At 37.4% G+C, this 12,379-nt stretch overlaps 1 protein-coding gene across 1 annotated transcript; it reads right to left on the minus strand.

The window, feature by feature from the left end:
• Positions 1 to 10,559: 10,559 nt before the first annotated feature.
• Positions 10,560 to 12,173, minus strand: LOC130457264 (serine protease FAM111A-like). The gene has a single exon (XM_056817299.1). The coding sequence runs from the start codon at positions 12,171 to 12,173 to the stop codon at positions 10,560 to 10,562; it is 1,614 nt and encodes a 537-aa protein (XP_056673277.1).
• Positions 12,174 to 12,379: the final 206 nt, after the last annotated feature.

Raw genomic sequence — 12,379 nt, forward strand, 5'->3', positions numbered from 1 at the left:
TCCAAGCAGTTAACTCACTTCTCTTTGGGGAACCCTCCAGAAAGGTTGGTTTGAGAGAACCTCTGAGAGTTAATCATCCTTCTGTGAATCTAGACCCCTTGAATCCAGTGGAAGACAACAAGAGTGGATAGGACTTTGATATAAAGCTATCCACCCCAGGAAGATTTCCTCTCTATCCCTTTAAAGCAGTCCTTGAACTTCATATCATAACTAGGACAGTTAGAAGTCAGGACAGCTCTCACAACTGACCCCAGAGGGTCAGGCAGGCAAAGCCTGACCCTGCAGGATTTGGGGAGAAGGGGTTCAATTGTTAATCTTTAGGGACTTCCTATTTCCCACTTTCCCATTACCTTATCCCACAATCCCACTTACCCTACCTTTTGTGCATTCTTCAAAAATAAATAGCTATTTCTATAGATTAAGTGCCGGATCATAATATCAGAGGGAGAGGGATCTGAAGCTTTGGGAAGGAAAACTATATTTCCTCCCCAAGGAAGAAGAAGCATTCAGTCCTGGATTTTACTTCAATCCAGTCTCTGAAGAAATATAGTTTGTGACCCTAAAAACAGCTAGTGTGGGTTTACTGAGGAAAGAGAGGGGAGAAACTGTCTCCCCCTCTTTACCCTTTAGCTCCATTCCATCTCCACCACACTCTAGTCCTGAATTAAGTGGTAGGGGACTCCATTTCTCCCCCTCTATTACACCCCCCCCAACAAGTGCCAGGCATGTCCCCCTTAACCTACACAGGGGAGGGAGAAAGCACTCCCATTGGGCTGCTGGGTGGAGGGGCATGGGATGTAAAAAAAATGTCATCAGGCATGGTGGAGAGGGGGAAGGGAGCTGCTCTACCCAAGTCTCACTGCCTTTCTAGTAATGAACTCTGGTGGTGGTAGTGGGGTGCTATGTGCCTACAGAGAGTATGTTTTCTTTTAGTGGTCCCAGCTCCTTAGCATGCTTTATGATCCATGGGATAGGATAGGAATGCATTGGCAACATGTAATTAAAATCAAATTTAAGCTATGTAAGTAAGGAAATGTTCATCATGGGTTTGAACCAAGGGTTGTCATGGACTATGATTGTATTCCTAACTCTCACTCCTTCTCTCTTCTCAGTCTCTAGTCTACCAGACTGGATATTATAGAGGATGTTCATTGACAGTTTAAAGACTTCCCTGGGGAATTCCTAATTGTCTTGGGTCCAAGGAAAACAAATAATGATCCTGGGTCTATACTTCATTCTTGCCATCATTCGTTACTTCACAGCATCACAGAATCTCAATCTGTCCTCAAATACTCTTTAGCTATATGACCATGAGTAAGTCACTTAATGTCTTTTGACCTCTGTTTTCTTATCTGTAAAATAGTGTTATAATAGCACCACCTGTCTCATAGGGTCCTTAGAAGGAAGAACTGAACCCAAATTCTGGGTATGCCCTAGAGCAAGTCATTTAAATTCAGGTTCCTCAATTGTAAAATTGCAATAACAATAGAATTTACCCCCAGAAGAGTTGTGAGATTCAAATAAGATAGTTTATATAAAATATTTTATAATCTTTAAAATAATGTATAAATAATAATTATTATAACTAAATAAGTATCCATTTTAATTTTTAATGTGGTAAATCTAAATAGGTATATCCTATATAAACAAAAGTTCTTTGGGGTCTTCCATAATTTTTAAGACCATAAAGGGGTCCTAAGATCTAGATCTTTCTGTAGTACTCCTCTAACCTCGAGATTCTTTTTCTGTGATTGGGTAGAATCTACTATAGACCATCTGAGTCTGTACTGCCCCAAGAAGGAATAATGAAGCTCATTACAACCCAAGATAACCTGAATCCCCTCCAGCCTCTGCTCAGCACTGACTGTGAGAGTCCAATAACCTTGCTTTTCCACATGATAAAACCAACTGGCATAATCTATTGGAGGCAGGGTTCCTGGCCAGGAGAACTCTGAGGTTTGGACTACTGGGCAGAAAAGAGTTCCCTTTAGGAGAAACAGCAGGAAGAAAATCAAAACCAACTAACTCACTCCAGGTCGGAGGTGTCTACTTGTTGATTGATTATAAACCTTATAGTTTATTATAAATTGGAGCAAGATGCAAGACAGGGAGTTGTAGAATAGAATAGAAGGAATCTTAGACATCAATCTAGCTCCCTGATGATAATTACTCACATATCTATATCACCCTAAGGTTTATAAAGTGCTTGTTTCATAGTAACTGTAAGGCAAATTGTACAATTATTATTTTACAGATGAAGAAACTGAGTACTGGAGAGATTAAGTAATTTGTCAGTAACAAGTCAGTACTACAGGGAAAAAATCAGGGTTTAAGTTCATTCCTCTTTGCCAATATAACCACTAGGCACCACTGGGGAGCGAAGTTGAATGAATATTTCTCTTTTTAATTCCCCTCCCAAAAAGAAAGGGGGAGGAGCTAAATCCTACACAAGAGTACATTTCTCTCATTCTAAGCCAATTCGAGGAAATAATTTTTCATTTACTTTACCTGTCCTGGCTCCCTTTCCCAAAGCCTGGTATATCTACCACATGTAGTCAGTCATTAAACATTTATGAAAAGCCTACTACACAGAAGGTATTGTGCTAATGACAGGGAAGAAGAAAGTAAGGAGGGATGGAAAGAAGGAAGGAAGGAAGGCAGAGAGAAAGAAAGAAAGAAAGAAAGAAAGAAAGAAAGAAAGAAAGAAAGAAAGAAAGAAAGAAAGAAAGGAAGGAAGGAAGGAAGGAAGGAAGGAAGGAAGGAAGGAAGGAAGGAAGGAAGGAAGGAAGGAAGGAAGGAAGGAAGGAAGGAAGGAAGGAAGGAAGGAAGGAAGGAAGGAAGGAAGGAAGGAAGGAAGGAAAAAGAGAATTTTATTGCCTGAAAAGCATAAAGAGCAGGGAGGAGTTGAGAAGAGGAGGAAACCACACTCAGTTATCATTGGTTATCACTGGTTCCTGTTTTCCTCGATTTTTTTTCCTTGAAAAATTTGTGTTAGTTTTCCTCCGTTGCCTCAGATTTCATTGGCGTGCCCACATGACCTCACTGCTAATTTTGCAAAGACACAGGGCAACCCTGCTCAAGGTGGTATTGTTTCTCCATCAACCTGTACATTTAGCCAAACAATTCCATTGCTTCCCAGTGTTTTTGTGCTTTTTAAAATTGATTATGAGTGCTAATACTACAATTGCATATAATTGATTACTGCATATATAGTATTTGGTTTATAATATGTTTATTTTGTGTTTTTCAGTTTCAAAATGTATGTAATGCAGGTAAGATAAAATCACTGAAAATTTCAATATATTGCTGGTCAGCATAAAAAAATTAGATGTGAATTTGTAGAAGCCACAGATGACATTCAAAGGCCAGCAAATGACACAGAAAAAAAGTTTAAAAACTCAGAAATACAAAAACGTATGTGCAGTATTGCATAATATAAACATTTTATCTTTTAATATCATAAATATAAGCAATTTCTTTTCCTATAAACATCCCATAAAAGAAAAAAAAAAGCTCAAACTTCTTCTCTGGTACAAAGGGAGGACCAAAAAGTTTTACATGGATTTTTCATACCTTGGAGGCACCTCACCTCATCAAGTGGAAGGAATACTTCTGTATATGTAGAGAGGGATGTTCTCCACATGTAACATAGGGATGTTATTGTATGACTTTATAGGGAGGCAGAGTAGACATCTTTAGCCTCTTCTCCTCTAACCCTTCTCTGAGACTTTAGTTTTTCCAGAAAGAAGAGCAGGAGGTTTAAGCTTAAAGTCTGACCACTCCTCCCTTCTCAGAGGAGGGGTACTGGGATAGAATGATGTGATTTTCAGGTTCAGGCTAATTTCCAAGAACTGCTTCATTAACAGAAGGGAAGAAAAGAACTGGAAACAAAGTAGATGCTTACTAATTGGGCACCTCAAGCTTTAAATAAAAAATAATATACATACATGCATACAAAACTTTAAACCCAAGCTGAACTCTCTTCCCACTAAATTCTGATTCCACAATGAACATACAGAGCAGGTAACAGAGACTCCTTTACCCAAATCATGGCAAAACAGAAATCAGAGAAAATATATAGATGAGAATGTAGTCAATAATAGACAACATAGAATGAAGGAACTCTCCACTCAAGCTCAGTGGAGAGAAATTTACTCTTCAGATACTAAATGTGTAGCTATATATACTTTTCTCTTGGTTCTTTTGTATCACTCTTCATTATCTCATTTATATGTAAAATTAACACCTTGTGGCAGAGTAAATTAATAACTGTTTCTCTAAGAGCTCTTGGTTGTCATTTCAGTAACAAACTTCCTATAAAAGAGTAACACCGTAAAAGGACAGTACCTCACAAATATCCTTTTTTTTTTTTCCCTAGGCATTCACCAGTCATTGAGTATCCACTTTTTTTCCCATTCTTTTCTACCACAGAGAGTGCCACCTTGGGCATTTTGTTATGTATGGTCCTCCACTTCTTTCTTTGACTCTTTGTGTTTATGTCCAGTAGTAGGTACACAAGGTCAAAGAATGTAGACAGTTTTGTCACTTTTCTTTCATAATTCTGAACTGAAATCCAGAATGGCTAGAAAAATTCAGAGCTTCACCAACAATGCTTTAGTTTGCCTATCCTCCCCTACAACAGTGACTATTCTTGTGTTTGTCATCTTTGATAGTTTTCAGAATGTGAAGTAAAAATGACAAAGTAGTAATTTGCATTTCTCTACTAATGATTTTGAATATATGAATGACCCTGTGGTCATTTATCATTTGCAATTTTTCTTTTGAAAACTGTTTGTTTATATACTTTGATCAATTATCTAGTGACAAATTTATTACCATTTTTGGTCAATTCCCTATATATTTTAGAGAAATATTAACTGATAATATTTTATAGAATTGTGTTTCCCTGTTCTACTGTTTATCTTCTAATTATATCTTCATTTATTTTTTGTGTAAATACTTTTTATTTTATGTGATCAAAAATGTTTTGTTTATTATGATATTCTCTATCCCTCGTGTTTAACTAAGAATTCCTCCATGAACTATAGTTGTATAAGGTGCCTACATAGGTCCTCTTTGAATTCCTTTATGTTGTAACCTTTTGGGATTGCATATTGTGAAGATGGGATTAACTTTCCTCTTGTCCATTTTTAGATTTAATCACTAGAAGTGTATATACCCCACTTATCCTTAAGTATGGGGAAGTCTGTGACCCATGTGTGCTATAGTGAGTGAAAAATCAAAACCCACTGACTGCTCCCTGTACAGTCCTAAGCAAAGCTAAAGCTGCAGTTGGTTCACATAAAGTGGAAGGAAGGCACAGGAAGTGACAAAAGGAAGGGTCTTTAAAAGTGGGAGAAAACTTCCTGTAAGAGTTCTTTTTACCTTTGAACTTGCTATTGAAGGAGCTCGGGCTTGAGACCTCAGACTGCTCTTGGATTTTCCCTTAGAAGTACCACGTAGGTGAGTGGAAAGGCTAACTCCTGGTGTTTGTGAAGGTACTAGCCTCTGGAGAGGCCCCTTGTCTTGGAGGAGGCCTTGTGGCTAAAACCCTTGTTTAATTTACCTCTGGGCCCCCTTTGCTGGGGCCTCTGAAGCCCTGCCTGGTTCAGACTAGGTCCTAATTATCTACTCTCTCTCTTATTTCCTTACTTTCATTCTTTCTCCTTTTGTAAATAAACTACATCCTGATTTGAGTAATATAATTTCATTGACCACATTTTTATACATTTAGTCCAATCTTTTTATTTTAACCCTTTCAATATCTATTTTAAGTATATTTTGCTACATGGTATATAAGATGTGGGTCTAAATCTAATTAATATAAAATTTCTTTGAAGTTTCCCCAGCAGTTGTCAAAAAGGGAGGCTTACCATCTTCTTGCTAACGGTAATATATTTATGCTTAAAATTAGGTTCCTTCAAGATACAAGGATAATATATATCTTCAAAAAGAAAAATATAGGATAAAGAAGAATAATTTTTTTGATTTTAATGTAGTAGTTAACTTCATTTTAAGTAAGTAACAAGATTAGACTGCTTTCTCTAAGAATTAAAAGATATATATGCATGTATATAGTTGTTTATTCATCAATGATGACATGGAGTGATGACTTGACTCATGCATGAGTTTAATTTAAGAGAGACAGATTTACACAAAGTTCTCGGCCTCACTCTTTCTTCCAGAGACATGAAAGTTCAGTGACAAGACAAAATTCAGGATGACCAGCATGCAGTGGATGACTTTGGCATCTTTGATGCCTGGCCAAGCTCTAAGCACTCCAAGGTACCTATTCCAGTTGCCTTAATATCCTGGAACAAATTATTCCTATCCACCCATTCCACTAGAAGAAGTCTTCATATGCTTGAGATAGACATATCTCTAAGTCACTGATGAGTTTGAGGCCTTTCAATTACCTTAGTCTGTCCACTGAGACAGTTTTACTAGGATGTGGCCACTGTGCATGTTACAGCTTCTTGGAGCCACAAATAAGAGTTGAGTAAAAGATAGAAACCAAAAGTAGATCCATAGGTCTGAAGAAGGTTTGGTAAGCACTTATACCAGAAATGCTAATCTTCTCTGAACACCCCATATATATAGGGAAAATATTTTACACACACACACACACACACACACACACACACACACACACACACACAGAGCTTCCAAATGTTTCTAATGGGATATAGAGGCTTTGAGTATGTTTTAGTAATTGGATTAAGGATTTTATATATAAAATTGCATCAACAATAGTAAAGAGAATTTTGTATCATTTCTCCCCCTCTTTCGATGCTATTAAGAGGCAGAAGGACTCATTTTCCAAATCTGGCTCTCATGAATCCTTTTAAAGATTATTTCTAAAGTCTGTTGATGATGTGATCCATATCAGGCATAGGATTTAAGAAAAGAAAGAAAGAGCAAGCAATATGTGAAAACTGAAATTCTCTGAACTTTCAGGTGAATTATGGGTTCTTAATTTGATGTCCTTACAGTTCTGTTGTTAAAAAGATGAGCTCCATAAGATTTGAATTGGTTTTTACCACACAAAGTAGTTACTGGAACACTAAATTACATTGTATTAAGTCTTCTTCCTGGCAAATTTCAGAGGTATTACTATATGGAATCTCTACAAGTGACTTGGAACTAGAAAAACAAATCTATTAGGAAGAGGACCCTCCAGAAATGCTCTAAAAATGGAGCCTGTTCCAGAATTTCTAAGGGAAGATGTTTCCAGGGCCAGGTGACTACATGAGACAGCTGAGACTCAAGATGAAATATGCCGATTAAATGGATATTGGGGATCGGTTACCAGGAGGAAAGAGTCTTTATGTTATTTAATATTGATGATTATTATTGTATTACTTTAATTTTAATGTTTCATGATAGTTATGTTTGCTTACAAGAATGGTATGTCTAAATTCCTTTTATTTATTGTTCAAGGATCAGGTTTATTCCTCCTGCAACTGTGATTAACTAAATGCTTATCTTCTGTTGGTATTACACTCACCTGATGAAATTTAGGGAATAATAATATTGATTGACATTCCTCAGGTAGAAACCAAAGGGAAGTTTAAGCTTAAAATAATTTAGTTATTCCCCTAGTATAAAGAATACACTTTGTGTAAGAAAAGATTTCCCTGGCAAGGAGTTTTCTTCGTTTCCTTGGTGATATGTAAATCTCCCTTCTTAGTCAGTTCATAGAAAACCCTCTAAATATAGTTTATTCTGTAACCTGGCTTAGTTTACCTACAGGATCTTTCTAATGAAATTTGTCTCCTTATGGGATATATGAGATTATGATTCTGTTTAAGTAATTTTGTTCAAATTTTATGATAGTGAAGGAAGCATGGGATTTTGATTTTTGTGATATGCATGGTGATAAGTCTACTTGCTTACTATTATTAAAAGTTTAAGGCTCCTGATTTACAGCCCTTGATGTTTACTCAAATTGCTCCCTCAGACTATAAGATATCAGGAGAAGTTTGTTACCAATCTGACCACTACCTCTTCTTAAAGGAATTTTCTAGAAGAGATAAATAGTGAGGAAGAAATCTCCATTGACTCAGCTAATGTTAATGAACTCCCTTTGAAACCACAATCCAGCTTTCTGCCTTTGTAATTATGCTTTAACTAGTATGAGAGTGTTGGGCTTTAAGCCCCAAAGAGAGAAATTGTGGGAAAATACTTTATTATTTATCATTCATTAATATAAATAAGCTTTATATTTATTATTAATATGTGACCAGAAAATTGTCTAACACAAAAGCTCACTATAGAGGTCAGGCTGACCTCAGACTTGTTCTAGGAAGCTGAATGGCTGTAAGAATGCTTAGATCCAGTTTAGCTTCTATTTTAAGTCCACCAGGAACTTGTGTTTTGGACTCCCCAAATTAAGGTAACTTACCTACTGATGTACACCTCAAACTACACTTCTCGGGAGATTATCTACTGCCAATCAGGCAAATAGTATTTTACCTGGAGGTTGGAGTTGGAGTTCGGCAACTCCATGTAATATAATGTCACAAAATTTCAGAAGGGAGCCATATATTCTGGCTCTTTCCTATACCAAATGATCAAATAAATAAATGTCTTTCTAGAATGAATTCAGATTTTGGAGTTCTGTTCTTACAAATGAAAGATGTTGATCTAAAAAGGGAGCCTTTTCTCTTAGTCATTTATATTTGGGGGCTTATGAAACATGGAGTTACTGTTTTCAATTTCTTCTCCTCCTATCTTTCAATGTTGAGGTAGCTGAAACGCAGATGAAATTAGAGAGTGTTCTGAGAGGCAAGTAGGAGAGTCAAAGGACTCAGAATCAGGTCATTTGAGAATTCATTGAGGGATCTGAGGGTTTAACCTAAAAAAGACTAAGTGGGGCAAGACTATTACTGCCTACAGATATTTGAAAAGTCATCATGGGGGAGCCTAACCTCTACAGTGAGCTTTTGTGTTAGACAATTTTCTGGTCACATATTAATAATAAATATAAAGCTTATTTATATTAAATAAAAAATATTAAGCTTCAGAAAGTAGAATGTAAAGCAATGGGTGAAAGTTGCAAAAAAAGCAAAATTAACTTTATTGCAAAGGAAAGCCTCCCATTCAATAGAAGTACCCCAAAATGGATTTTTTCCCTTGTAGATAGTGAATTCACCCTCACTTCAATCATTAGGCAAAGGGTGAATAATCATGTCAGGTAAATTGGAGAGTAAAGTCTTGTCCAGGTACAGATTAAAATAGGTAACCTCTGACATCACTCTGAATCCTCAGATTGTCTGATTCTGTTTGTTATTCTTTCACAGTCTGGCTCACAGTCACCTAGGTTTTCCAGTCTAGTAAGGCTTGTTTGAACTTGTGATCTGTTCCTTTGAACATTGAAAACCTAGGGTCACTTACATGGCCTGACAGGGACACTAGCCTGCCTACCTCTCCAGATGATTTTTTAAAAAATGTCATAAACCTGAAAGTGTTCTTGAAATATAAATTATTATTATTCTTGTAGACTATGCTATGCATCCAGATATGATGATGGACATTTAGAATTCTTGCTACTTTGGGAGACCAAGGCTGGTGGATAGCTTGTATTTAGGCATTTGAGCTACATGAGGGCTAAAGTCAATCAGGTGTCCACTTTAAGTTTGACCCCAATATCCATTTTGAATCTGCTGCCCCTCCTGGTTTCCACTCCATAGAGCAAGATGCCCCTGCCAGGATAAGCTCATTTCTCCTAAACCCATCACCACGTTGCTAATTCATTCTTTTTTTGGGGGGGGGATATGATATGATTTATTGATAGCAAGGATAACATGATTTTGAAAATATATATATTTGCAATCAGATAAGCTAGAAGATAGCCAGTACAGCAAGTCCTGTTCAAGAAAAATAAAGGAAGTAGTCCAAGGATTTCTCATGGGTGGCATGAAGAAACTAATCATCTCTAGAGGGATCATTTGCCATTGTTTTCAATTTTGAGTTCTTCTGGAATTCTGCTCAAATATCTATTCGTCCAGCCATTTTTTCTTCTTGTTTTATATCGTGTCTGATTTTTCATGACCCCATTTTTAAGGGATTTTCTTGGCAAGCTCCTAGAATAGTGTGCCATTTCCTTTTCTAAAATCCCCATTTTATAACTGAGGAAATTGAGGCAGAGGTTAAGTGACCTGTCCAGTGTCACATAACTAAAAAGGGATTAAAGCTGGATTTGAACTCAGGTCCTCCAGAGCACTCTATCCAGGATGCCTCCACCTGCTGTGCCCACTGGGGATTAAAATACAGAAAAAAGCTCTCACAAAACTGATATTTTCTTGGCTAGTACTAAGACAGATGCATACAATGATTATGAACTGAGATTTTTACCCCCAGAACCTTGCAAGCAAGATATGCTTAATAAATGCTTCATGAAGGAATAAAAGATCCTCTTTTTAAGTGTGCTTGATTACATGAAATTGTTCCAAGTATTATTTTATGTCATGAAATTCATTAGTCATTTTTTACAGATTGGTAAAGCATTCAGCACCGCCAACCTGAGAACAATCTTTTTAAGATGACAGATTCTAGTCTCACTCATCGTCACTCACCATTTCAACATCATCTTGACTTAAGAAATGGGAGCTATAGAAGGTCTCATGTTGATGCTTAATATCCCAAGCAATAGCCTTCATAGAATGCCCAAACTCAATGATGCTATAATTTATTCCTTTGTGGTCATATATAAAACTTGCAGTATGCATGGCAACTAGCTCCCCATTTGCACTGAAGACAGGGGAGCCAGAAGACCCTTGGATGAAACAGGTTTCATAGGTGATTAGCTTCTGGTTCTTAAAACCCTTCTGGAAACTTCTTGGTGAAAACATGAAGACAGAGTTACTTTCCACACTGGCCTGGATGTGGTCTTGACACACCTGTTTCCGAAGTAGTTGGGGAATCATGACACAATTATTAGCTGATTTTTCCTGTTGGCCTGGGTAACCAATGATATGCAGGATGCTATTCTTTGGTGGAGGAGCAATTTGGTCCCATAGACTCATGGGAATGGGAGAGCCATTCTCCTTCAGTTTCAACACTGCATAATCCAGGGATTTATCAAACACTTCAAACCAAGGCTCAATGAACCACTCCTTGTCTTGGCTTCTATACGTATCTTCAAAAGAGAAGGTCACCCAAGCAGAGCCACTGATCACTTGTGCTGCCTCCTCCAGTTCCACCTCTGCACCTACTATGAAGTTCACGACATGACTACAAGTAAGAATGTAGTGATTCTTCAAGACAAAACAAGTGGCTCCTCCATGGTTTCCATTGTTGTTCCAGAATATGTATCCCACAGAGTTACTGAGATTACTCAGAAATTTAATTACTTTAACTGGGATGGAAGTTGAGCTTAGTTTCCAAAAGTTCTTTCTATGCATGTTAAATAGGGTCCTGATTTTCTTCCTCTTTTCCTTACTCTCTCGATCAGAAATGATACTGATTTGTCTGCATTTCTTTGTCAAACTGGGATATTGATCCAAAATGTGCCTTTCTAACTCACAGCTTTGCCTTTGCTCCACCTCACAGCTATGAGAAGCTCTGGCTGACATGCTATATGATCTCCTTTTTTTGACCTCTACCTCAAAACGTCTGTCCTCTAAGTCATCCACTCTTTGAGTGTTTTCTAAAACAGAATCAACATTTTCTATCAGATTCCACTCTCTGGTTTCCAGTAAAGGAAGAAATCTGCCATCTTTGATCAAGGCTTTCTTTATGGTTTCTCCTTTGAAGGCATAAACACAGAATTTACATCCATCTTTGTGAAGATCAAGACACTTCACAATCTTCTTTACACTTTTCCCAATGGTAAAAACATAGAATTTGATGCAGTCTCCAGTGTTGCTGTCATAACGTCCCACACACTCACTGCCATCTTTTCTCTGACTCTTATGTCTGGCAAATACAATATCAAAGTGAGATTTCTCAGGCACGCAGTGGAGAGGCATACCCAGGTTAACATACCCTTTCTCAGTTCCCATTGTCCCCTCAACCAACATCTCCTTGGCTTGTTGCTTTGCTATTTCCTTGCTGGCAAGTGTATGTGATTTAATGGCATCCAAGATGCTGGCTCTGTTGTTGTGCGAGATTTGATGCTTCCTCTTGTTTCTGTTCAAAGTGATTGTCAATTTCTTTTCCTGGAAAGCCATTTGCGGACTTGGCTTCTCAGTTGAAGTTGTTTTTCTAAGTTTATTATTAGTGCCCTTCTCAGAGCTTCTGGATCTCTTCTCACCAGTCCTGGTAAGCCTTTGGGAAGTGGTTGAAGGAATTTGATTCTCTTTGTTGACCCAGATTACATACTTGTCCATTTTTCTACTATTTTCTTTAGTAGATAACCTTCCAAGGACTGTGTGTG

Source organism: Monodelphis domestica, chromosome 1 (genome assembly GCF_027887165.1).
Source record: "Monodelphis domestica isolate mMonDom1 chromosome 1, mMonDom1.pri, whole genome shotgun sequence".
NCBI classification, from domain to species: domain Eukaryota; kingdom Metazoa; phylum Chordata; class Mammalia; order Didelphimorphia; family Didelphidae; genus Monodelphis; species Monodelphis domestica.